Source organism: Balaenoptera musculus, chromosome 15, assembly GCF_009873245.2.
Source record: "Balaenoptera musculus isolate JJ_BM4_2016_0621 chromosome 15, mBalMus1.pri.v3, whole genome shotgun sequence".
Taxonomy (NCBI): Eukaryota; Metazoa; Chordata; class Mammalia; order Artiodactyla; family Balaenopteridae; genus Balaenoptera; species Balaenoptera musculus.
In genome coordinates this window covers 50492208-50518470 of record NC_045799.1, presented here as the reverse complement: position 1 = coordinate 50518470, position 26263 = coordinate 50492208, and the positions used below count along the sequence as shown (strand labels likewise).

The 26263-nt window shown below is 57.6% G+C and overlaps 2 protein-coding genes across 10 annotated transcripts in view; one reads left to right on the top strand and one right to left on the bottom strand.

Annotated features, from left to right (window-relative positions):
* Window positions 1–26263, top strand: part of IFT140 (intraflagellar transport 140) — a 70416-nt gene that overhangs the window by 29321 nt on the left and 14832 nt on the right. For all 9 annotated transcript variants that reach the window (XM_036824420.1, XM_036824419.1, XM_036824412.1 and 6 more), the window contains 5 exons: window positions 385–502; window positions 2863–2993; window positions 3403–3571; window positions 4659–4790; window positions 8469–8668. In XM_036824420.1, coding sequence (XP_036680315.1) covers window positions 385–502; window positions 2863–2993; window positions 3403–3571; window positions 4659–4790; window positions 8469–8668 — 750 coding nt within the window. The remainder of the gene's footprint in view (window positions 1–384; window positions 503–2862; window positions 2994–3402; window positions 3572–4658; window positions 4791–8468; window positions 8669–26263) is intronic.
* On the bottom strand, window positions 9968–24591 carry TMEM204 (transmembrane protein 204). The gene is made up of 3 exons (XM_036824425.1): window positions 23763–24591; window positions 19162–19317; window positions 9968–11457 (listed from the first exon to the last, which is right to left on the bottom strand). Exons 1-3 carry the CDS (start codon window positions 24037–24039, stop codon window positions 11213–11215), a joined length of 678 nt encoding a protein of 225 aa, XP_036680320.1. The 5' UTR covers window positions 24040–24591; the 3' UTR covers window positions 9968–11212.

Sequence of the window (26263 nt, the reverse complement as noted above, 5' to 3'; positions counted from 1 at the left end):
CAGAGACCCCGGCCGGCTGTGCTGTGGGGCCGATGAAGCATCCTTAATAAGCTGCTCCTGTGTGAGACAGGGACAAAATACATATTTGTGTTTGTTCACAGAAACAGAACTTTAAAACCTCACCCACCAAATAGCAGATTGTTATGTTGTACAGCTGAAACTAAGATAACGTGTGTGTCAATTATACCTTGACAAAAAAAACGTGAAAATAAAAAATCATCCTATGTTCTGAGCTCAGCCCATTTCCCGGGTCTCACATTACCGAAGTGAGAGCAGTTGGGCCCAAGCGGAGCTCAGTCCTCTGGGCCCAGGTTCCAGGCCGCTAGGAGAAGGGGCGCCTGCCATCCCACGGCGGTGCCACTGAGACCGCGTCCCTCCCCACAGAGAGGCGAAGGTGCACTGCAGCTGCAAGAGCCTGGCAGGGCTGGTCCCCGGCGTGGGGGGCATGGCCTCCCTCAGGTGCAACGCCAGCGGCAGCAAGATCAGCATCCTCCTCAGCAAGGTGGGTCCCCTCGTGCGCACGGCTCCTCCCACCCCTCCAGCTGGCCCTTCTGTGCCCCACACCCCGTGCCCTTGACGTTCCCTCCTCCCCTGGCGGGTGAAGTGGTGGGGGAGCTTTCTGTCTGGCCTCTCCTCTCGCCTGGGGCCACCCTTCACCTCCCCACCTTCCTTCACTCCCTGTTTCGTCAGCAGCAGTGGTTTCTGCTTTGCAGAGACCCTCACCTCTTCCCTTTTCTGCCTCTTTCCATCACCCCACTAAATTCTCTGGGCACCAGGGGTGACGACTGTGGAAGGACCTTGGAGCCTCTTGCTTAGAGAGACACACGATGTGGGTGTGAAGGAGGCAGGTGGCTGGGTCGCCTGTTCTGGAGGAGCTAGTACCTTCCCACCCGGCAGTGTCTGTTCATGCTCTCCTCATGCATTCACTCACACATTCATTTGCTCACTCATTCATTCACTCATTCACTCATTCGCTCACTCATTCACTCATTTGCTCACTTATTTATTCACTCATTCTCTCACTCGTTCATTCAAGAGTGGATTGCTGGTTGCCCTCCATGTACCACACACTTTGCTGGCCACTGGAAACACAAACTGATCGGTTAAATGGGGGAATCGGCCCCTCCCCTCGGATAAGCAGACTCGAGTAAATTTTTACAACCCTGGTGAGAGCTGAGAGGAGAGGTGCAGAACTGGAGGTCAGTGGTAGGTGGAACAGCTCTCAAGAGTTCCGGAGGCTTCCAGGGGAGGTGGAGGTTGAGCCCAGGTGTGGGCTCGCCGGGTGGGCAAGTGATGGGGGCACAGCTCCGCCAAGGCGTCAGAGTGCGACCCCGTGGCAGAAGCATGGCTTCGCCAAGGTCTCCGGTCACTGGCAGAGGGGGAAGCCCAGGCTGAGTGGTCCGTGGGCTATCACAAGGTGGAAGATCCCTTGGGGCCCATCACAGCCATACTTGGCTGTAGGGCAGGGAAGGACAGTGGCTGAGAGGAGCTGGGTGAGGAGCCTTTGGGGGATGGAGGGGGGTCCTGTCTGGTTGTTGAGTTAAGGCATTTGAAGGGTGGCCTGTGGGCAGTTAGACCCAAGCCTGAGTCTCAGCTGGGAGGTCTGGCTGGAGGTGGGGGTCCTACCAGCCGGAGGCCCAGGGTGGACCTGGGGAGGCTGAGGGAGGGGAAGCAGCTGAGCTGATGGGGAGAGACAGGCAGGCAACGCACACCAGGCAGTCCCGGGTCACTCATTCCTTCAGTGGCCAGGACGCTGCCCAGGTGTCCATGCACAGGCAGGAGATGCCCACACAGGAGGTAGGCAGGGTATCGGGACGTGGTGCTGGGCAGTCCTGGGAAGGGCCTTTTCCTTGGTGCTGGGTGTGGACGCTGGTGAGAAGCGCGGACTGCTGAGTGACCATTGTCTCCGGAGGCCTGATTCTAAAGAGCGGAGCAAGCTTGAGGGAGCTCAACGCTCAGACCAGGGTCGGGAATGCTCGCCCTGGTGAAAGAAAAAATCAAAGAAAGAAAAGTTGAGCTAGGTTAAGGGGGCTTGCAGTGAAAGATAGCTCCCCTGCCCCACTGGCACTCCCCAGGGGAGGAGAGGCTGGGAGAAGCAGGAGGAGGAGGACGGGATGGAGCCCCTCTCCTTGCAGACCGGGACGGGGTGGGGGTGGAGTCTGGGGTGGAGACTGAGTCCTGGCCCATCTTAACATGTCCCAGACGCTTCGTTGTTTGTCATTTTGCTTAGGGAATTGTGATGACTAGAAGCTTGCATTTTTATTTAGTCAAACCTATTGATGATTTTTAATTTGTGATTTCTTCCATTGCTCTTAAGCTTACAGTATTTTCTTTTGTCTAAGATATCGGTAATTTTTCATTTTCTTGTCTCTCTTTTCTTAAGCACATCCCTTTACCATCCCGGTATCTGTGGGAATAAAGGTTTAACTGTCTACGTGAGTTCTTGGCATTTTGCTCCAACAACCAAGCTGGTTCCCTTTTCTCAGCTTTTCTGAAGCTTCTCTATGGCATTTACTTCATTTTTATTCACCTGCGTGAGAATTAGTTTATCAGAATCTCGGTCCCTCCTTGTCCCCATGGTTAATCCACCTCAGGTAAGATGACATCACGCTCACATCTGTATTAAGAACAGCTAGACAGCCATAGTCGACCTGCACAGTCCGAGAATTTGTCTTCAGTTTTCTGAAATTAGAAAGTAGTAAATCCATAGCCATTTCAGCAGGATGAACGTAAGCTGACGTTCGAATTACAAACGCTGGAGGCCCGCTCGTGGGAGGGGCCGGATGGATGACCCGGGCATCTCTTCCAGGCGTGTGGCTGTCAGCGGGCGGGTACCCTGAGCTCCAGCTCTCTCTTCCCCAGGCTGACAACAGCCCCGATTCCAGAATCTGCTTCTACGACGTGGAAATGGACACAGTGACCATCCTCGACTTCAAGAGGGGACAGATAGATCAGAGAGAGACGTTGTCCTTTAATGGACAGGAGACTAAGAAGTAAGATTGTGGTTTGGGAGGATTTTGTTGGAAAAAATGTTGAAAACGATGTTCAGTTACTTGTTGGCTTCGAGGCAGGTTGTTGCTAAGTTTACTTCACACTTGGAAGAGCTCAGAGATCACGAGTGGTGGAAACCAGAGGTGAAATAGAAACAAACTCCCCTGGTCAGTCGGGGTGGATTTGAGTCTCTAATCTGTTTTCCAGGTTCTAAGGTTCTGGAGTCATGGGGTCAGAACTCGAGCTTCTGAAAGGGCTGCAACTCGAGTGTCCACAAGGGCAGCCTGAGTCTTGGGGCACAGAGGGCCCGTCAGCGTCTCTGTTGGCGTGGAGAGTGTTTCTGAAAACACAGTGGTCTTTCTTCAGGGCATTGATGTACCACGTGTGTGAGGGTCCGTCTCTCTCTTTCAGAAGCCAGGCCCTCGCGGATGAGAGGCTGACGAATCTCGTGCCCGTGAGCCACTTCTGGGATCAGAGTGAGCCCAGGCTGTTTGTGTGTGAAGCCGTGCAGGAAATGCCGGGCGCCCCGCTGCAGTCAACAGACAGGAAGGCCCTGGGCGAGGCCAGCACGGGCCCCACGGTACCACACGCTGTCGCCTTTGTGTTTAGATTGGTGGGGACGTGGCAGGCTCTGTCTTCCCAACAGGTCCACAGGGAAGTCCTGGGGAATGGATTCAGGAGAGCGAGCGCCCACCCCCAGGATGCCGGGGGACGCCTCTCCCCTCTGGGTTGACACTGAGAGCTGGCCCCACCCTCTGTCACGTGCCATTTTTTCTCGGCGGTCCAGAGCTCTTTATCAAAACAGTTAATGTGAACTTACCCCTTGATGTCAGCTCGTCCTGTGGGGTCCAGTTACTGAGGCCGACTCCTCAGTCATCCCCCGAACAACTGGCCCCCTTGCCCCTGTCTCCACCCCAACCCCCGGCTTTGCAGGGCCTCCCTCCCCAAAGCTGGTGACTCTCGGGCCCAGGACTCCAACACTTTCCAAGTCTTGGGTCCTGCAGGACACCCAGTGATATCCGGGGGCTGCATGCGCCTCTCTGTGACCCAGAAGGATCTTTCGTAGGGTCCTCAGTAGGTCAGCAAAGGCCGGCCGGCCCTAGAGCTTCAGGTGACTTGTGTCCCTGCCAAAGGGACTTCCCTCCAGGACGTGAGAGGCTGGAGCCCCTGAGGCTACGCAGGCACTCACACAGCAGGGCAGCCACCAGCCCCTCAGCCTCCGTGTCTCCTGGGCAGAAGGTCTGTGGCCGAGTCCTGCAGGACAGGGTCCCGCCGAGCACCGGCCTCTCTGCTGTCCCTCCCTGAGAGCAGAGCAGAGTCTCCATGTCAAAGTCAAGAAACTGAAGGGGCTACTCTTGAAACACGGGAGCTCCTGAGCTTCACTCACCAGCGCGGGTGGAAGGGTTAGTCTTCACCACAAGGTCAGCGAGATGGGTCTAGTGGTTCCCAGGCCGGACGAGGTGCGTCCTCCAGGAGGGGAGTCAGAGAAGAGCGGAGCCTGGTGTGGTTGCTGTGTGCCCCGAGGAGGAAGGGGGTTATCTGTGTGCCCGTGTGTTGGCCCCTCTACTTTCTTTGTGTTTTATGTAAATATCCCAGCAGTGAAAATGGGATTGGGCGAGATTCAGGAAAGTTATTGCCAAACTAAGACAGAACGTCTCCCTCTGCAGGCAAACGTGCTGGTCCTGTCCTTCTTCGTCTCTGAAGAGCACGGCTTCCTGTTGCAGGACAGCTTCCTCCGGCCTCCCGTCTTCCAGACGCTCCTGGGAATCCAAGTGCCCCATTATTACTTCACGAGAAAGGTGGGAGCCTCCACATGCGCAGCCGTGTCTCAGGCCCTCCTCCCCACCGGGGCTCTTTCGTTAAACAAGCAAACCGTGTGCCCTGATTTGTCGCCTGAGATTCCCGCAGATCCGAGGTCTCTGTGTGGGGAAAGGCAGGCAGGCAGCAGTGCTGCTGAGGGTTGTCCCTTCCGGCGTCCCCCAAAGGCACCGTACCCTTCCACTTTCCTGTCTTCTTTTTTAAAATTCTAGCTGGTTTTTTAAAAGTACGTATTCCTATATTTACTGTAGGAAATCCAGAAGCTTCAAATAAAGAAATAAAGACCAAGGATGCTGCAAATCTCCGTGGTCGCAGCCCCCAGAGATGGTCACTGGGAAAGGCTGGCGGACAGCCTTTCAGGAGAGGTTTTGTCCTTTGCCCACGTGTGTGTGCGTTACATACACTGGTTGTTTTTATTTTTTTTATTTTTATTTATTTTTTTGATGTGGACCGTTTTTAAAGTCTTCATTGAATTTGTTACACTATTGCTTCTGCTTTATGTTTTGGTGTTTTGGCCCTGAGGCATGTGGGATCTTAGCTCTCCCACCAGGGATCGAACCCGCACCCCCTGCATTGGAAGGCGAAGTCCCAACCACTGGACCACCAGGGAAGTCCCACGGGTGTGTTTTTAAATTTTTGATCAAACAGGGTTGTTTTCAGCACATGCCACCCACCCCCTCCCCCCACCGCCAACAAGGGTATTTTGGATGAGTTACTTGCCTTCCCTGGGACCTGGTCTCCACGTCCGCATGGTCCCTCCTAGACCTGAAATCAGCCATCCTCTGCCCTGAGATACTGTGCTGATCACAGGGGTGGGTGCATCTGTGGGGTAGGGGTGGCGGAATGTCCAGACCAGTTGAAACACTGGCTGAGCCACCTGTTCTCAGCTGGGCGCCAACACCGCCTACACAAAGGAGGCACGGCTGCGCTGGGACCTGAAGGCTGCAGCCTGTCGTTCGTGCAGAACTGCGAGTGCGCTGGCCGCTGCTGCTCCTATTCTCATAAAATCTGCAGACTCCTCCCCTTCCTCAGCTCTTTGGGCTCCCCTGCCGCGTCTTTCTTTACTGTCATGTCGGAAGAAGGACTGAAGTATGTAGACTTTTACTTGGATTTTTTTGGCTCTTAGCGTAGGGTGATTTAAAATCAACCCTAAACATGAACTCTGTATTTTCTGCAGTTAGCAAGTGTTCCTTTTTTAGCCAGAGGTAAGGGCAGACCCCAGAGGACCCCCAGAGATGGCGGACATGCCATCTGAGCTTGGCTATCTCTGCTGGCTCCGGAGCTGAGGCCCCTTGCCTGTGTGAACGGCTGTCTGCTCAGAAGCCAGGACGCAGGTCTCCCCGGGCCCCTCCCAGGGTTATTACTGACCTGAAGAGGTTTGGCAGGAAGGCCCAGGGTGGGCTGTCTGCTCTTTGTTCTGTGACTGTCATGGGCGAGCCGTGTGGGTCTGTGGGTCTCAGGCTGTGCTGATGCCCTCGTGCAACGTGCCCCCCTGAGACCACAGGCCAGGGTTGCCCCTGGGAACAGCATCCCCAGCCATCGAGGTCGGCAGCGAATAGTCTTTTCTGCACTTTGACTTGTGATCCGATGCAGTGAACTTTGTGAGGCTGTGTGGTTTCGATTCCAGGAGCCCCTGCGCTCTGTCCATGCAGGTTTTCTGAGTTCCCTCTTTTGAATAGACCAGTGCCTCCAGACAAGCATTTTTCTGAATTTCATTCTTATTTAGTGCTTTTATACGTTTTCATTTCTCTTTGATTTGAGACTCAAAACGTAGAGACAGCCTTTGAGCTCCTTCTCTTGGGCGTCTCCCACGTCTTCACGCCTGGGCTTGTTTCCCGCAGTCTGAGTGCCGTCCTCCCCTCCGCCAGCCCCTCGGCTCTCTTCCCCCCGAGCATCCAGTCGGAGCTGCTGGCCCAGCAGAGGCCTGGGTGATGCTCCTCCCTGTTACCTGAGCTTTGCAGTTGCCCCAAGATGTGGTTTTCTTTGTTTTAAGCGACAGCTGTCTGTGTGCTGACACCTCCCGCCTCGCATGCTCCAGCTTTGTCGGGGGCCTGGCACGGCGTCAGCTCCTCGTTGGGGCAGCACGAACAGTCTTGTCTCCTGATGCTTGCGGTGAGGAAGTATTTCACTTAACTGTGTTTGCAACACAGGAAGTCTTATTCATTTGATCTCTCAGTGCGGCGGAGGAGAGGCCACACAGCCTGTTTCCCTGAAGCGCCTGGCGTCCCGAGGTTCCTGTCCCCACACTCAAGGGTGTGATGTCAGTCGAACAGCCCTGGGCCCCCAGGTCCCACGTGTGTCCAGGGCAGGTGGCTCATCCCCTCGAGAGCAGAACACAAGGCGAGTGCAGGCAGGGGGCACCGTGAGCCGTGACCGCGGGCGCACTTGTTTCTGTGAGAATTCCCGCGTGTGCTCACGGGGAGCAGGGCTCTAATGAGGACGGGGCATCAGACCCACAGCAAGGCTGACGGAGGTCAGGCTGCTGTCTCGTGACTTGTGAAACCACAGCAGACAGCAAGTACCCCCATGGTTTTTGTGTCCACGTTTTCTGAAGGTTTCCCACTCAGTGCAAAATCAGCCCAAACTTGAGGACTCAGCTTCCTGCCAGATGTGACCCAGCCACTCGGCCACGAACCCTGACCAGGGCTGCTCCGGGCCTCTGCTTATGCTCTGCTCTGTGCCTGGAGGGTCTCCCTGTCCACACCTGGGTCTGATGAATCCTACCAGGGTTTCAAGGCCCAGATCAAGCGCCCCCAAAGTCGGGGGCTACAGTTGAACTTCAGAAGGATCCGTGACACAGGAGCTGCTGGGAACTGAGTCAGAGGCAGGTGGTGAAGGAGTCAGAGTCACAGCAGATACGAAACTGCCAGGGCGGGGGAGTGGGGTCCAAGGAGGTGGATCATGACCCCTCTTTACACGGGGGAGCCTGTGTAATCAGACGAATGGACGCTGCAGAGAGAGAGCAAGCCAGGTGGGAGACCGAGGGGGGTGTGTGCAGGTCCAGCCCAGGGGCGAGTGGAGGGCATGGAACCCCGTCTAGCTGGGAGGAGGGAAGTGGACTTGAGGATTTGTGGCCGGAGCTGGCGCAGAAGGCATGGTCCAGACAGTGCACTAAACTGTGCTTGTGCTGGGACCACAGGATTTCCTTCCTCTGCCTGCATGGGGGGTGTGGCGGGGGGCCTGCACTAGGTGAAGGTTCTCCTGAGAAGCACCAGCAGAGGGCTCACCACCACTAATCCAGGTTACGTTTTGGAAACTTCTACTTGCAGTGATGCTGGCGTCGATTTTAATACCCTCTGCACACGTACACAGGTCTGACTTGATAGTAAAAGCTCTTTCTAGGAATTTTACAAACGGCCCTGGGAGGTAGGGATTTTCGCGCCTGTTCACGGCTCTTGAGCAGCTGATGTTAGTGCCTTAGCGGCTGGCAGGTCCCTGTGCGTCGACAGCCTGCGTCATCCGCTGTCTGAAGCCAGAGCCCCAAGTTCTGGTAGCTTCAAGGGGCCTGCAGACGTGTGTTGTGTTTGCCAAGAGCATTGCTGAATATGGGGTCTGTGTGCAGAGGGTCCCCGCAGCTGACGAGTACCCCCAGGGAGAGGCCCGGGGTGGGCCCTGGCTTTGCAGGGATCCACAAATAAACAGTGCCCTTTGTCGTTCAGCCAGGAGAAGTGGACCTCGAGGACCAGGTGGACTCCGGGTCCCAGCGCATCCCCCAGACGGTGGGCAGGAGGCCCCTGCGGGACTTCGTGGGTCTAGAGGACTGTGACAAGCCCACGCGGGACGCCATGCTCAACTTCACCTTCTTCCTGGCTGTCGGGGACATGGACGAAGCCTTCCGGTCCATCAAGCTCATCAAGAGGTGAGGGTTCTGCTCGCGAGGTGTGCGGCGCCCAGCTCCCTGCGGCCCTCCTTCAGGTCTCTTCCCTCCCCGCGAGTCTCATCGTCGCTGACTCTTCTTGGCGTTCCTGGTGTCTCATGGGTTTTCTCTCAAGGAGATGCTGGTGCTGGTGGAAACCCGGTTGTATATGGGCACCTGGCTGGCCTCGCGATGCTCGGTGTCTCGTGGGCTGTAATTTAGTTGTTTTGATTTACTTTACAGTGGACATTTCCTAGTTGAAAGTTCTACAGTTGCTAAATATTTATAACATCTGTCTGTCCAGGAATAATTGCACTAAACAGAAAAGTGTTTTTTGTTTTTGGCTGCGTTGGTCTTTGTTGCTGCGCACGGGCTTTCTCTAGTTGCGGTGAACAGGGGCTACTCTTCCTTGCGGTGCGTAGGCTTCTCATTGCAGTGGCTTCTCTTGTTGCGGAGCACGGGCTCTAGGCGCACAAGCTTCAGTAGTTGTGGCACACAGCCTCAGTAGTTGTGGCTCACAGGCTCTAGAGCGCAGGCTCAGTAGTTGTGGCACACGGGGCTTAGTTGCTCTGCAGCATGTGGGATCTTCCCGGATGAGGGCTTGAACCCGTGTCCCCTGCATTGGCAGGCAAATTCTTAACCACTGTGCCACGAGGGAAGCCCTAAACAGAAAAGGTTTTGATAGTAAACTCTCAAAACGGCAGGCAAAATGCAATTAAAATTGCTCTAAGTTGTCAATCAAGGGCTACCTATAAGCAGCTTCCTCTCTGTACCTGTGAGAATTCAGAGCTTCTCAGGAGCATTTGACAGATTTTAATCGCCAAAGAGTAGAAAAACTATTGAAGGGTGAAATTCAAGTGGGAAGAGGAGGACGGGAGTTAGGGCACCCCAGCAGCCCTTGTCTGCAGTGATGGGTCTGTAACCCAGAAGCACCTTCCGAGCAGCCTGAGACCTGGTCTTGGTCCACAGCAGAGGGGCTTTTCCCTGCTGCAGGTGGGCAAGAGGCTTTTGATCAGGGAAGTGAAGAGTGGCTGGAGGCACTTTCCGTTTCATAGGAACTCGATCACAGACCGTAGGTGAGCACGTGGCCCATGCAGTATATGTAGTCGTGTACGTAACACTGCTGAGACTGTACAGCTTGAGGTGCCCGGGGGAGGAAGGGCAGCCCTTTGGGTCCCCTAGTGTGCTGGCTGTACCTCTGCCCTGAGCTGCGCTTACGTCCGTGGTCAGCCCAGACGTGCTTTTAAGTCATTCTCCGTTGCTTTATGTTTTTTAAAAGCAACAACCGGATCTACCTCTTGCTCTGACTAAAGACAAATTCCTGGGGCAGCGTGGCCTTCGAATTCCAGACTGGTCACCGCACATCGTCTGGGAGGTGGAGGCAGCAAAGCTAAATGTTTCTTAGAGGGTTGGCCTAGTGTGGGGGCAGCAGCCAGACAGTGACCACCCCCACGCTGCGGACTTTGCACGGTGTCCACCACCGCCCCTCGTTTCCTGGGCCGGAAGATGCGCTTCCCACCGCCAGGTGGCACGGGAACAAGCAGCTGCGCTCTCAGGGGACTGTCCTTGCAGGTGTGGCCGGGCAACCCAGCCCGGTCCCGGGGGACGTGGGCTGGTTTTGAGCCCCTGAGGCAGCTCTTAGGTGCTTGTGTTCAGCCTGGGGCTTAGTCCCTGCTACGGAGTCAGGTCCAGGGCTGCTGGCACCAGGTTGGTGCTGGGAAGGTCTTCTGTAGCCCACCAAGTTTGGCTGGATGCATTGAAGACTCTTCTAGGGAAAAAAGTGAATCAATCTCTGAAATTTAAGCCAATAGACTTTTTCCCTCATACTGCGCCAACTGTGGACCTGCCGTTGTCCAGCCAGCGCTTAGAGTCTGTAGAAACGGGGACTTCTGAACGGAAACATGAGTGAGCCATGAGTGGTCCCCAGCGCTCTGCCCCCGGGCCTATAAAATGTGTCAACCCTTCTCTGACTGCTGACCCACAAAGCTGCAGAAGAATAAGCCATATTCCTTCACCACGTGGCAGTGTAATGGATAAAACACAATTTTTAAACCGTGGTAAGAGGTTTGTGTTTTATTTTAACTTAGGAAGATAATCTGGAGTAAATGGACATCACTAACACAATCCTGTTGTAAAACCGTAACCATCTGACTGTAAATTCTGAGTCCCTGGAGGAAGATCACGGACAGTTCAGAACTCTTCCCTGTGTTCTGCTTTATCAAAGTAAATATGACCCAGGACGCCCCTCTTGGCAGATACAGAATAAATTATTCCCGGGCCAGGGCGGAGAGCGAGGCGGCTGCCATCCCGGACGTGCCTCTCCGGAGCTGGTCTCCAGGACAGGACATGCGCGAGCGTGAAGCGGGCCGTGGCGGGGTTGGGGGGGTGGGGGTGGGACGCAGCCGGTATGTGGTCACGCCCTGTGTTCGTGTATAACGTAGTGAATGTGTGTCGTACATGTGCTCTCATGGGAAGCCGCGCAGGCAGCGCCCTGCTTCCCAGACGGTCCCTGCGGTGGACGGAGCCCCGAGCGGCCTCCCGCCGCCCTCAGCACGGCGACTCCACGTAGTCGTTGTCCAGCCCGCGGCGGAAGCGTGCGGTCAGGGAGCGGCTGATGACGATGACGCGGGGGGCCATGCAGTCCTCCCTCCTGTGCAGGACGTTCCAGATGAGCATGGCCGCGGCCAGGGTGGCCAGCAGGCAGGCCCCGATGTTCAGGTAGCAAGACCAGGACAGGCTGGTGTACGGGCCGATTCTGTAGAACGTCACCAGCCCGATGACCAGAACAAAACCTGCGGATGAAGGACAGGGTGAGACAGGGAGCGGAGGAGGCTGCGGGTCCAGCCGTGGGGCCACTCCCACTTCTCCTCCCACCCAACCCTGTCCTCCTGGGTCTGAGAGCCCAGCTCCACTTGGTGCTGGCGCCTTGGGGTCGAGCTGAATTTTATGGGACTTTTGGGTCTGGTGGCTGTTGGGGGGGGCGTCTGCTCAGTCCTGACCCCGGATGGTCATAGGGGCTCACGTGCTTCCTGTGACCTGGCAGGTGTCAGGCCACTTCCTTGGCCGCTCTCCCCATGGAGGTGACGCTGACACCCACTTCCTCACCCCTAACAGTCCAGCGGTAACTCCGTGGAAGGTCCGCTCTGGCTTATAAACGCCTAATTCATTCAAAGTGAAAGCAAACACAGATATTTTCTAAGTCTTACCTTGAAACAACTCAGATTTGTATTTAACTTAGTTTGAATTCCTGTTTTTAAGAGTTTTCTTATTCTTAGTGTTTGCTTCCAGAGGAAATATTTTCTTTCAAAACCTGAGATGGCGGAGGGCTTGCACATTCGGGGTGGGGGGAGTGGGGGGAGTGGGGGGGGAGCCGGACTGTGGCTGAATAGACTCGGCTGGTTCTAGAATGTCCCCCTCACCCACCCAGTCCCCTGCGGGTCTCCCTCCGTCCCTTCCTCTCTCCAGGTGACACGGGGGGTCCAGGACTGTGCACAGCGTCCTGTGTGGACTCAGTTAAGGCGGCCATGTCCCCTCTCGGTCAGCTGTTAATACCGTCACATCATCACTTCCATAGTTGTATCTTTAAGGAGCTCCAAAGACTTGATTTTATTAGTTCTTACAATAGGAAAACCAGGATTTCTCACCCAAGATCTGTCAGCTAGGCTAACAGGGCACTGATGTTTGATAGAGTTCAGGTCTGAATCTGGGCTGGAAGCCCTGATGGCTGGGACGAGGCAGAGGGCTCGCTCCCCTCGCCCCATCCTGCCCCGTCCTTCTGAGTCTTGTTGAAAGAAGGCACAACAAGCTCCCTGGCTGGCAAAAAATGCCCAAAGACGTAGTGAAAACAAGGGAACACATAAAGTACTTTCATTTGCATTACACAAAACACAGGTCCTAATTCCTTCCCTCACGCAAAACTCGGTGGCACAAAATCGTGGGCAGAGGATGTACTCCTAGCTGGGAGAGAGGAATGCCAGAAGTTTCTTTTTGCCAGTGTGCATGACAAACAGAATTAGTTATTTTTAACAGAAAGGAAGTATCGAGAAGCTTTCCATGTATAAAAAGCTCCACAAAGTACCATAGAGGATTAGCACAGGGATTAGTCACCGTCACCATTGTTTAGGACACAACCGGGGCAGTTAAGTGTTTAATTCATACTTTCTGCAAGGCGCAGAAATGCTTCCAGAATGCCTGTGTTTCTAGAAAACTCCAGCCTCTGCCCCAGCACTAAGTCATGACACAGCTATTAGAATCGTCAGTGGGCATCACTGCTGCCCTTTGCTCCGGGGCCACGCCAGGTCGTACATGATCTGGTTTCCTGAGGAAAGCCAGGAGGCCACAGGGAGTGGGGGACCAGCATGAACAGACGTGCAGATGTCACAGTGCAGGGCAGGTGGAGGGGCTGCAGCAGGCAGTTCGGCCTGGCCAGAGCCCAGGGCAGGAGACAAGACAAGTCCAGGAGGGGCTGGGAGTCCTGTCTGGACCACGCTGGGCCCCCGAGGGCCTTTGTCCTCCTCGGGCATGTTGGGTTCCAAGAAACGGACTCACCCTGGTCGCCACAGCAGAGGGCAGGGCTCCCTGGGCAACCTAGCCAAGGAGTTTGATGATCTCAGGGGAGTGGGGTCGGAGGAGCAACAGGCCACATGGACCAGCCTCCTGGCCTCAGCACAGATCTGCAGCGTCGTCCATCAGAAGGGAACGGGCGAAGGAACTGGGCCTCCGCACAGCCTCCAGGGCCATCGGCTGTCTGACATGGGGTTGGTTTGCGTCACTGAGAACAGAAGACCTTGAATTTACTGCAAGGCCGTCCAGTGGAGACTTGGCAATTGTGAGACCCCGACCTGGACAGGGCCTGACTGAGGAAAGCACGGGGCACGCCAGCAGGGCACACGCGTGGCCCTGGGACCTGCGACCCACTCCCAGGACTGTGCCCGAGTGAGACCCTGCTTGTCACAGGTCACAGGAAACATGACCGGGACCCCACATCAGAGCATCTGAAATGCGCGTCCTCGGAGACGAGGTGCTGGGCCACGGGCCGCGGGGCGGACACGGCTGCTCTGTGCTCGGTTCAGACAGGCCCGGCAAACGGGCGGCCACCACTGACCGGGGCCGGAGGCAGCACATATGGGCTTCTCGGTGTCACTTGTGTGTCTCCTGAGTCCTTTGTACATAAGGTTCATAGTAAGACAGTTAGAATATTCTAGAAGTGCAACTAACTTTACAGTCTTCTATTAACAAGCACTTCCTAAAGCGTGTCACGACTCTGGCCACGTGCCTCTCGTTGCCACGTTCCCACGGCTGCGCTGGTCGCCCTGTGGAGGCTGTAGAGGACACGCTTTAGCGTCTCCCGGCCCTCAAGACACGCCTGGCCTTGAGTCTGCTCACGCTGCGCGCTGGTCCCCCTACCTTTCCTGGCCCTGCCATCCTGAGCTCCATCTGCCTGGTGGGAGGGCGCCTCCCGTCCTCCTGTCCTGGCCCCTGAGTGCTCAGTTGGGCAGTCACCCACCCATTGATCCAGGTCCCCCCGTTTAGGATGAGGGCTGTGGGGGTGGGGGTGGGGGAGGCGCTGCGCCCTCCAGGCAGGGAACACCCACCCACTTGCCAGCGTCAGGGCTACTTATGGTTCTTAAGATCACATCGTCCGTTTTTTTTGGAAACAGGGCAGGCTGTTGCTTTGTTGCCGTCCTACTCAGCTTATTAACTTCCTCCGTATGTTTAGCTGTACGGCCTACAATGGAGAAGACTGTTTCTTATGTCACAAGATGAAAGAAGTGTGAATTCACATGTGAACAGACAGCCGGGCACAGCTGGGCACAGCCACCCACGTCTGCAAGCACAGCGGGAAGAGTGGTGGGGGTGACAGGCCGGGAGAGCGCGGAGCCTCTTGGAGGGACATTTTACAGAGTGAAATTAACAGGCCAAGTCCCCCCTGTCTCTCCCCCCTGTCTTGAAAACGATTTCTCTAGCATCCAGCAGTGAGCGGTGTGGACGGGTTTCAAGCATCGAGGTGCTCCTTCTCCAGCCAGCGTTGCTCAGAGGCTGCACCTTCTTGCTGGTTGGTTTTTTTCCCAAGAGAAGTAGGAAGGAGAAGTCTAGTTCTGTACCGCAGTGTAAAAAAAGGTTAACAAAATTTACATCGATGTGACTTTACTCTGTGTCAAGACCAGTGTTGGCTTTTGCTTTATCTTAGTTCAACTTGGAACACGTACAGTCAGAGAAGAGATACGCTTCCCTAACATCAAAAAAAAAAACATTTGTTCCTGAAGCAGGAAAATACAAAGAACTGACTGGAACAGTGGGCCCAGGTGCTGGGCCGTGGGTGGATGTCACAGTGGGGCTGGCTCAGGGACACGTGGACTCTGCCCTGGGCCAGTGGGGGCGGTGTGGCCTGAGCAGATGCATGGGACGCGGGGACCAAGCATGCGCCATGCGGCAATGGCAGAAAGCCACAGAGATGCGGAGAGGCAGCGGCTGCCTGCGCTGGCCGTGTGGGCACATCCTCCTGAAATCAAACTGGCCTTTTACTTTGATAAGGTTCTCTCGCCACAGCCAGCCTGAAGTGCGGTTTCTCCATTCTCCTGACGTTCAGGTCCCCATTCTCGTGAATTTTTCAGTGACATCGCTGTTTGTACAGAAACGAATCTAAGGGGAGAGTTTTTAGCAAATGCACGGACTTCTGCACGTGGAGTCAATTCCGTCCTCATGAACTTGTGTTTCCAAAGCAAATAGCCCCTTTCTGTGAGCCGGCGGCTGTGGCGCTGTGGTTTACAGCGCCCTCTCCTCTCTTCCTTCCTGCTGGCTTCCCAGGGCTCCACCGGCGGTCACAGGCCTTCCTCTGGAGTGGCCGTCAAGCACACGCAGGGCCCACGGGTGGGAAGAGCATGTGGCTGAGCCCTGAGCCCTCAAGTAGCACACCTGCCTCAGCATCCACGGGGCAGCGCTGGCCAAGGCCCCGGAGCGTGTACAGGGCACTCGAGGCTCAGCTGTGACCAGCAGAAGGTGGGGACAAGTGCCTCCCCCTTAGGGAGAGAGTCTAGGAAAGGAGAAGGCGACACTCTCCCCAGGGTGCGGGGCCAGGACTGGGCTTGGGAAGTGGGCTCAGAAGACAGGAAAGCGAAGCGTCTGGCCCAAGCCAAGTGCTGCTTTATAGTAAAGCACAGAAAGTGGTACGTTCCTATGAGCAGGTTTGCGAGAACAGCATGATCCCCACCAGCTCACGAGTAGCCAAGACAGACACCGTGCATCACCCCGACTGACCTTTCGGATGGTAAAGTCAGCCTTCTCACGGCGCGGAGTAAGCGGCCCTTAGGGTGTAAGTTTTTCATCATAAGAAAAAGTCTTAGGATTTCCAGAAGTGGAGAGGGGAAGCCTGGAGAGGGGAAGCCTGCAGACGTGAAGCCCACAAGGTCCACGAAATGCCGCTCTTGAAATCATCCTCCTGGGTCTGAGGAGGGGTGGGCCAGGCTGGGGCTGGCGGACAGCTGCTGCGACCCCAGCGAACACAGTGCTTTCACGGGGTGTTCAGCTTATGGGTGGGGGTGGAATAAGGGACTGAAAGGAGTTTTTTCAACTTTAAGGTAAATTAAAATCACACTTGGAAAATTCTGCAAAGAAATTGCAAACTATTGCGTGCGGTGGCCTGAGTTCAATAGAGCAAACCCGGTGAAACGGCTGGTAGTCACATTGTTGCCCTGCAAGAGCAGCGTTTCCTGGGTTCTCCCTGGCGTCTGGGACTGGGTCCTTTGGAGCCACAGCCCTGAGCAGCAGGGGCTGCCCTTTCACAGACCCAGGCTGGGCATCATGCAAGCGTGGTGGAAACGGCCAGAAACGGCCGTGGGATGAATGGGCGAGCGGCTGGCCTCCTGTCTCCTCCCGCTGGGGTGTTGCTCTCCGGCTGGTCCCGGCCTCCCGGGGAATCCGTGTGCTTCCCCCTTTCACGAGCACCTCTCTCCCCCCGCCCACCCTCTGGCCCCAGCACTGGGGACTCAAGGTTCCCTTGCATAACAGGTACCAGCAGGCATTTCCCCCTCCTGGGACAGGATATCCTGGCGCCCTTCAGTCTCTCCCTGACTGTTTAAAACAGACCAGAGCACAGGAAAAAACCTAACTCTAAAATTAGCAGTGTGATAGAAGAAAGGCACAGAGCTGTGTTCTGTACTGTTTGTCAATGAAACAAGTCTAAACAGGGCCAAATGCATTTCCTTTTTGGGCACAGCAGACCCACGGTGGGTAACCGTCGGACACCATGGGGAGAGGGGGCCTGCGGAGGCAGAGGGACCATCTGAAGTGCCGCAGGTGCTGCTTGGGGCTTCTGGCTTTTTCCGTGGGCCTCTGCCTGTCTGACGGTTTTTGGACAGAGCCTGGTCCAACCTTTCCAGAGGCTGTGCTGGCCTGGAAATACTCAGGAAAGCAGCATGTGCCCCCAGCCTCCACTTGGCCAGGACAGCCCCTGAACCCCAGACCTTCGGCAGTGCCCCCCAACCCCCACCGATTGATGCAAGACAGTTTGATTTTAGTTAATGGGGGTTCCCCCGTTTCCATTTTTTTGGTGTGTTATTTGGAAACAACAATATTTTGTTCTGAAACAAGAGTTTACAGGAAGTAAGATGTCAGTTTTGACACCAAACCCACAATATTTTTTCTAATAATTCTAAATAAGTGTCTCAAAGAAGTTTCTTAAGAAATGCAATGACAGATTTGATCATCCTGCTAGGAGAAGTTACTTTCAGAATCAAGAGCTGTTACTTTTATTCCTTTAATGCCACTAAAATATCTGTTTCTAATCCAGCTTTTCCAATCACATTGCAAAATCTTCCACCTCCTTCTTGAAGGGATGGAATTTCAGATGATCCCACGTGAGAGAGGTGGGTGGTTTCAGTGAGGCAGGGAAACTGCTTGATTTACAGCCCTAAGGTCAGCAGAGGGCAGGTGGGTGATTTTCCTACATGTGTGGCATTGGAATGTCCGTGTTTTTCCTCACAGTCCTAGAGGAGGGAGGAGGTGGAGGTCCGAGGTCCCGCTTCATGTACCTGGTTAACTCTCAGAATTGCCCCGGGCAGGGTGGGCATTACACCATTTTGCAGTTGGGTGAACTGAGGTGTGGCTTTGCCCCGTTCACATGGCTGGTAAGCCGTAGGGCCGGACACAGTTCTGTTCTCCTGACATCAAAGCCTGCGCTCTTTCCTAGGCCCTGGCGACGCCCTCCGGCCTGCCCGGCCACAGGGAAGTGACTGGCCTTCTGTGAACAGGGCCTGTTTCCGAGTCCCACCCGGCACTTTCCAGCACGAGTGCTGCCAGCCTGTCAGCCGCATTCTGGAAATTGCGTTTCTCCAGGACGATGAGGGCCGGGATCCATTATTCCCCAAGTGATTCACTCGTACTTCCTGCCGTTCCTCCCGCCGCATGTGTTGGAACTGCACCCTCATGGTTGGGACACTGCCTTCTCCACTGAGCTGGAGAGGCAGGCGGTGGGCTGGTGACGTCCTGGCCCTTCCTCTGTCCCATCAGCCACCCGTCTGACCTTCCCCATAGGCAGCAGGAAACCTGAGCTCCCAGGTTCCTGTGATCGTTAAACCTGGGCCAATGAGACAGGCAGAGGGAGAGGGGAAACCAGCACAGACGCCCCTATGCTCCCTGGGGTGCCGGGTGGACACTTTGGGGCTTCCGTGGCCGTTGTGCAGAGCCTCCTGGAACAGTCCCATTCGTCATCCACGGCGCTGCCACACTCGCCCTGTGAAGACTACAGTGTGCCCAGGCCCTGCCCCATTTCACCCTGCAGTCTCCCCCAGAGGCCAAGGTGGCTTCTGGATTGTTTGCTGATGGCCAAGGCCTCGCTGCTCTCCCCCACACTGCCCCCATCACGCTCGTCTGGCCCTGGTGTTGCATGTGCGTCCCTGTGTGCTTGGCGGGGTCCTCCACGCTTTGTCTGTGCTTCTTACAGGAGGGCCCTGCACACCCCAGCCGGGCCCCAGGAAGCTGCATTTATAACCGAGCGTGCAGGTCGCCAGCTGGGAACCATGTGTGCCCAGAGCTCCCCGTCTGCTAACCGTTGGCCAGGAAGGCCATGGAGGCAGGCGAGGGGTCAGAAGGGCGCCTCCCTCTGCCATGTGCCCAAGTGCCTGCAGCAGGCTGCGGCACCCTCACGGGAGGAGCGTGAACCCGGGCCGCCTGCCACACGGGCCGCAGAGGGGCAAAGAAGACACCAGATGCCGAAGACTTTGGAAAGCAAAGCCGGTCACCGTGAGCCTCAGCACCTTGTCTTAGATGGGAAGGGCCAGGAGGCCTTGAGCAAACAGACACAAACCCATCTGGTTGCACCTCAGCGTTCCGCCCCTGTGTGTATTTCTGTTTTGCTGCTGCCCACAGTGACGGGTGGGGTGGGAGCGTGACCCACAGGGGTCGCCATGACTTTAGAAGCCACAGCCAACCTGCCAGCCCTGACAAGAGCTGGGGATGCGGCTGCTCAGCCTGGTGGGGGCCCGGGCGAGGATACTTACTTGCCAGCTGGAACGCAGCGGCCATGGCCTCCTCCCAGCACTGGGAATCGGGCGACATCAGGGGCAGGCCCGTCAGCCCCAGGACGAAGGTGAGCTGGCCCGCGGCAAGTGCCGCCGTGGCCACCAGGTTGCAGGCTCGCATCATGTCGAACTGCACTGTGAGGGGCCGGAGGGAGAGAAGCAGGCGGTCAGCACGGGCGAGGCCGCTCAAGACCGGGCTGCCTGCCCCTCCCGGGACTCCTCCCTCCGTCTCACCGAGTCTCACCACTCCCTTCCCAGCCCCCACCTGCCCCTGGTCTCTGAGCGAGGCATTTGGAGGCTGTGCACACAGGGCAGAGGGAGGATGGGGCAGCCCGATGCTTGGACTGCAAAGGTGGGGGCCGTGGAGGTGTCATCGAGAGGCCATCAGGGGAGTCAACTTTCCCACCCATGTGCTGGAGGGCAAAGCCGTCCGCCGTGAAGTCAGGCCCCTTCTCCGTGGTCCTTCCATGCTGTAAAAGTGGCCCCCCGCCCCCAGGCTTCAGGTGCAGCGCTGTCTGATTCATGCTCTGCGGGCAGGCGGCATTCACATTTAGCGCTTGTGGAGTCCAGAGTCTCGTGGGGGCGTTGTGCCGCTTCCTGCCACGGAGGGTCAGCTCCTCCTGCCCAGGGGTCTCGACCTGCTTCCCCCTGGCCTCCCTCCTGCTGTCTGGAGCTTGAGGGGTCTCACCCTTCCCAGATCCCAGGCCTGGCTCTGGACTGTGGTGCAGGGGCCCCGGGCTGCTGCGAAGTCAGAGCAGCCCTGAGGGTGGAGGGGCAGAGGGCTTCTGGGAGGAGAGCCTGGCACCGAGGGCCAAGGAGCATTCCCAGGCAGACAGATAGATGGACGGACGGCGCCTCTGCCAGGGCTTGATGCTGCCCGTGACACTCTCGCCCGCTCCTTGCGCGGCCGCACACGCTCCGTGGGCCTCACTGCCGGGTGACCGAGCGCTCATGTTCTGGGTTCTGTAGTCTTCAAAGTTACCACAAAACATAGCTGCAGTCGCTGGGAACCCTGACCCTTTAAAACTCAGGGAGACGAGGAGCCAGGGGTGGGCGGTGCAGCCTGGTGAGCGCAGGGCTTCTGGCAGTGGTGTGGCAGCAGCTCTGGAGCAACTCGGAGAAAGGACAGAGGCTGGGCCGGAGAACAGAGCGGGCTCCCCGCACACGGGCTCAGACCCCTCCTCTCCCCCAAGGCTGGGGCGGCAGGGCTGCTAGCGCTTGTGATTTGCAGAAACCTTCCTGGCTGCTCACGAGGTCTTCTCGGGTCCCCATGACCACACGTGGGAGCAGGAGGACACGTGGCTCCTCTGTCAGCACGGGGGCTCCGGTTGCTCGGGCCACAGACTCTGGAACACCAGCTGGCTTCCCGTGGAGGCTGCTGTTCATCACACTCTTCCTGCCTTTTTCACGCTGTTTTCTTTGCAACAATTTTTACCCTTCAAACGCCCGTACAGAAGGTCCTGCTACTCTAAGAGGTCATAGAGTTTGGAAGTGGAGGTGGCCTCAGAGACGAGGGCTGTTAAAACGTGATGGGTGTTCACAACACAGGGCGGAACCGGGATCCACTCTGGGCCCAGGAATGTCCTTCTGGTTCCGGGGCCCAGCCTTGCAGGTGAGGAAAGACGTGCACCAACGGGCTGGCCATGCCGGGAGTGTCTGCGCTGCCGTGTGTTGGTGCTGGCACCACGAGGCCCTGCCCTCCCGGTGGCCCCGGCGGCTCTGAGCGCTCAGCCCCATGCCACACACCCTGGCAGCAATCCACCCTCCAAGCAGTCGAACTGGGCCGCTGCCTAGTACCCAGGTGCCTGAGGCTGTAAAGGCTGAGGCGGCAGACTCTCCCCTTGGCCATGCCCCTTTTCCCAGCCACCCAGAGGGGACCAGTCCTCACTAGCACCCACCAAGCCTGGACATTTGACGGGTCCTCACACTTGCTGTGTGCGCGGCCTGGGCAGCAGCACTGGGTTTTGAGGAGCCATGAGAACGTGGCCGTGAGTGTCTGCCTGCTGGGCAGTCGTTGTGCCCCTTCCCACCCCAGTGCCCTGTGAGGCTGCCTCCCAGGAGACAGAGAGCAGCGGTCACCACAGGAGATTTAATTACGTGTTTGTTCATGTCCCCCCTGGCTTCAGGGAAAGGACACAGGTGCCCGACAAAATGCACAAAACTTGGAGAGATGAAAAGTGGCAGAGAGAACGGGGGCCAGAAAGCAAGACTGACTCCCGACCTGGGCTGTGAGGTACCCCCAGACCCCCACCTGATGAGTAACAAAAGTCACGGCCGCCGCACACGCCCAGTGAGCCAGTGTGGGGGAAGGGCCCTGTCCTCGAGGACGGGACCTGGTGTGACATGGGGCCAGCTGGAGGGCCTGCCCCAGGGTCGTCCCCTGACCCAGCATGCTCGGGACACCCTCACTACAGCTTGTTACGTTGGGGGACGGTGGTGTTGGCCCGATGCGCCAAGTGGCTGTGGCTCGGCTCTGCGGGCTCTGCCAGGACTTGGGCACAGAGCTGGCAGGAGCGTGGCTGCTGTCCCCGAGAGCTGCCCTGGCCACCTGCATCATGTCTGGAATCTCTAGGGTGAAGCAACACGAGTCTCGCCCCCTCGGTACCCCCACACGGGGCTCGGGATGGACAGACGGAGGTGATGCTGTGGTCGAGGCCGCCCACTCCTCCTCCCTGTCCCTAGCCCGGCTGGAGGCTGGACCATCGGGGGCAAAGCCTGGGCTGGGGTTTTGCATGAGAGCTGATGAGACCGGGAGCTGGTTTGATTGAAGGGGGCAGCCCAGAAACCCAGCCAGAAGCCCCCAGCTCCGGAACCCCCGGGGCAGCAGTGCTCGGTCCCTGGGAGCTGGTGAGACATCTGCCAGCCCCTCTCCCTGGTCTCAGCCTCATTCAACAGAAGCTCCAAATACGTTTCCCTTGTTCTGGGAAAACCTCTGATGCTCAGGGCATCATTAAAGGTCAGCTGCCACAGATGACGTGTTATGGCAGGAGGATGTTTTAAAAGTTGTTCAGGGGGCTTATCAGGTGGTCAGGGAGGGACAGCAAACAAGGGCAGGTGAGCGGGGCGCTCGGGACAGGCGGCAGGGTGGCTGTGCGGTCTGGAGGCAGAGAGCGTCCCGGCCCGTGTCTTCCTGGCGTGACCTGACCCGACCTGGCTCAGCAAGGGGGCGGGGGGACGGATGCCCGGAGGGGGCACCTGTGGGGCATTGGAGGCCTTGAGCCCAGGGCAGGGGCTGGGCTGACGTGGGACCTCCCCCCGGGGTGGAGGGTTGCTCTGTTGCGGGGGGGGGGGGGGGGGGCGTGCGCAGTGCACTTGTGGGGTGGGAGAGGCGTGGCCTGCGCGGAGCCCATGCTAGAGCCCCGGTCACTGGCTTTCACTGCTCCTCAGGACAGACCCAGAGCCCAGAGGGACCAGTCTGACCGGCAGGTCACAGTGACCCAAGTTCAGCTGACCTACCCAGCCACCCCCAGGCCCCTGGTCTGAGAGCTCACAGAAGCTCATTGATTCATTCAGGCTCTTCGCCCTTTTTAAGGGAGGTTGTGGCTCTCTGCTTGCAAAGGCGGGGGCGGGCTGGCAAGCCAGCCACTCCCGATGGAAGACACCCCCAGGCTGTGCTGCGTGGGGGTCCACGTGCAAAGACGGGGTCGCGTCCCCTCGGGGACCTGAGCGGAGCCACATGCCTCCTGCAGCCTCAGTCTCTTTGCCTGTGAAGTGGAGGCAACATCCCCCCACTCCCATTCCCTCGTGGGTCAGGGTTCTGAGGGCCGTCATGCCTGAGTTGAGTGAGGCGTGCCCTCTGGAGCAGCCAGCAGAGGCCTGGCTGGAGCCACGTTTTCCTGAGGACAAGTGTCGTATTCAGAACAGGTGATGAGGTCTACGTGTTAGACTCTTGTCTGCAGTTTTAAAGGGTCGTCACTGGGGAGACCTTTGCCCATCGGCTGCTGTTGCCGTGTGTGTCTACACGTTAGGTGACAAGCGTTTTCATATTTATGAACCTTCCGTCCCGTACACTCAAACCCTACCCCGCTTTCAAAGTCAAGTTCCCACCTTTCAGAGCTGTAATGGATCCTGTGCCGGACGTGACCAACCAGACAGGACCACTGGGCAGAGGGAGCCAGTCCCCTGCTCACAGGAGTCGGCTCTTCTCTGCCGTCTGAAGGCCATCAGTCTCCCACTCTCTCCTGGGCATCCCACCTACAGCCAGTCCCTGGAGGGTCTCCCTCTGTGCTGCCCACTGCCTTAACAACCCTGACAACTGTGGAATGAAGTCCAAACCCAGCCGCATGTTTTTAAGCTTCTTGTTTATTTTACTCATTAACAGTCTTTATTTTCCACCAGGAAAAACGTATTTTCCTTGCTTTGGTTAATGTATCCGTACTGTAGCTATGCATGACGGCAGAGAAAAAGCCCCCTCCCGCACAGGAAGAATTCTGTTGGGGCAGGGTGGGCTTGGAGCTTGGGGCTCGCTTGTGCCCCCAAGAGCCAAGGTCGCCCCTGTGAGCAGAGCACCCATCACCCGTCAGCAGATGTGCCCGCATCCACAGCCGCTTTAAAGGAGGAAGGAAAATAAGCAGACTTACGTTTGACGGTGCCTCGCGACTCCTGGAAGCCCGCCGCCTCAGAGCCCCAGCCCAGGGCCTCGCAGTCCCGCACGTCCGCCTGCCCGGGCCTGGCCCCCGGGCTCGGCCCTCCCCTGGCCCTGTCCAGCCAGCAGGACCGCCACAGCCCCACGCTCCGCCTGCGCCCATCCTCCAGCGTCTGGTACACCCAGTTGGGGGTGAAGGCCGCTGCGTTGTTGAGAATGAGAGAGACGAGGGCCACCAGCACGGCCGTGGCCACCACTTTCTGGACAGTCATCGCGGACTGCAGTGCCGTCCCCTTGTCGTGGAGAAAGTCCCAGTCCCAGTCGGTCAGCTGCTGTCACCAGGGGTGGCTAGAGGACATCACCGCTCATGCTTGGAGGCGTCAGGAAGGCCCATGCGACAGGTGCGGGGGCGCCCGCCTCGCGGCCCTCCTTACCCTCCTTCCTGCACCTGGAGCAGGGCCAGGCCTGAGCTGAAGCCTTCGGAGCTGCCCATCCCGGGGAGGAAGCAGGGGCACCAGCGAGAGTCCAGAGTCGTGAGCGCGCCGTCTTCCTGGGAGGAGGAGGAGGCGAAGAGAACAGAAATCACTGGCGAGGCAGGCAGCAACGCGGGGTGCCTGGGCCTCACTCTCAGGACCAGTGCGGAGCGGGGCTCTGAGCAGGGCCGCTGGGAGCAGCGCAAGTGAGCCACTGGGGCCTCCGCTGCCTGAGCCCCTGCCCGGTGCCTCCGCCACCGAACAGCTGGTCCTGGAAAGCAAAAGGGTTGCTGCAGGGATGCGCGTGCGTGTGTGAGTGAGTGTGTGTGTGCCTCGCGCCTGCGTTTTCCCCCTGTCTCTCAGCAGAGAGGAAATGGTTGTTTTTGAGGCTGTTTTTGGTGAGCTGGAGGGCGTAGCCAACTGCAACAAATAGCAGCCAGACACTAACAGGATGTGTTTCCTGATAGGAAAAGCAGGGGGGCCTTCTTCTGGAGGCCTGCTCCGGGACCCTCCCCCGCCCTACCCACCTTCCCTGGAAGTGGAGGCCAGGGATGCCGGCCTGGCAGGCCCACAGGCCCCGCTGTCTGTCTCGACCCGGTGGCTCGGGGCGGGCAGGGCGCTGGTGACCAGTCGCCCACCTTGGGGACTGGGCGTCCCCCAGCCATCGGTCACTCCCCCAGCACATGGGTGCCACGCACCCATAGGTGCACAGCAGAGAAGGGCTGTGGGGTGTGTGGTGGGGAGGCCCCCTGGACTCCTCCACCTCCCAGCTGAGACCCTCACCCATGCTTGGAGACCTACCAGAGCAGGCCGTCGTCCTTGAGGTTCAAGAGGCTGGGTTCTGGACGAGCCGTGCACCCGGCAAGACCTGAGGGCCTGGGCCCTGTCTGCTGCTGACGGGGTGCGTGGGCAGTAAGGGCCCAGGTCCTGCACTGGGTGCCCTGCCCTGTGTCGCATAAGCCGTCAGGCTGAGGGGCGCTCAGAGAGCTAGTCATCTGCTCTGCTCAGATCCTCTGGGCTGCGACTCATTCAGCCGGGCCTGTGCTAAAACCAAACTGGTCGGCCCTGGAAGTCCCCGCCCCAAGTTTACATTCCTAAAAGGCAGGGGGTCTTTGGAGAATCAAGGTTCTCAAGAAACATCTGTCCATCAGTTCCCGGAGGAATTTTATGTCCTTTGGATTTTTCCCACCAGAGCTTGTAGCAAACATGTCAGCTGAGTTCTTGCCACTTTCCCTCTTCCCTCGGCTGTGCTGGAAGCAGGGCTGCCCCCCTGCTCCCCCTGCTCTCACTCCAGCCGCCCTGTGGGTGGGGAGGCACCTGGGGGTCTGTCAGCTCAGAAGACCCTGTGGGAGGGCAGCCCCTCTGAGGACTAGGGCTGGGGCTCCTGTGCACACAGTGCAGTGGATGGCCTCGAAAAGGAAGTTTTCCTCAAAGTTTCCATTAAAAGAGCATCAATTTCCCTCCTTACTCATTAGAATCGCTTATCCTGAGCCAGTCTTTAAGTGGCTAATATCCGCTGAAAAGCAAGCAGGGGGTTTCAGGAACCGTAGCCCCTGCTTTGCTTGTCCTGGGAACAGCCCTTGGGCCAGCGCCATCCAGCTCTCTCCCGGGCTGGGCGGGGAGCAGGCCGGGCCACCTGCTGGGGCTCCTATCGGACCAGCCCCCAGCCTCGGGCTCGGGTGGAGTGGACAGCTGGGCTGGAGAGGGGGAGGGTGGCCGGCCTGGGAGCAGACCTTGAGTTAGGATGACCAAGTCCTTCAAGGACCCCCTCATCCATCGTGTGCCACCCCAGGGGCCCTTCCTGTTCTCCGCGGTCCAGGTCTTTGGCCCTGTCAAGGCCTCCCCTGCTCCTTCACGCGGACAAGCAGCAGTGTCATCTTAGAGCAGAGACACACGGGAGGTTTGGACACAGCGTGTGTGCCACTTGGTGGGACGTGAAGCTGGGAGTGGTCAACCACTGCTCCGCCCCACCAGGGTCTCCACAGAGCAGCCCAAGAGGAGGGGCCTCTGGCTCGCTCTGGGA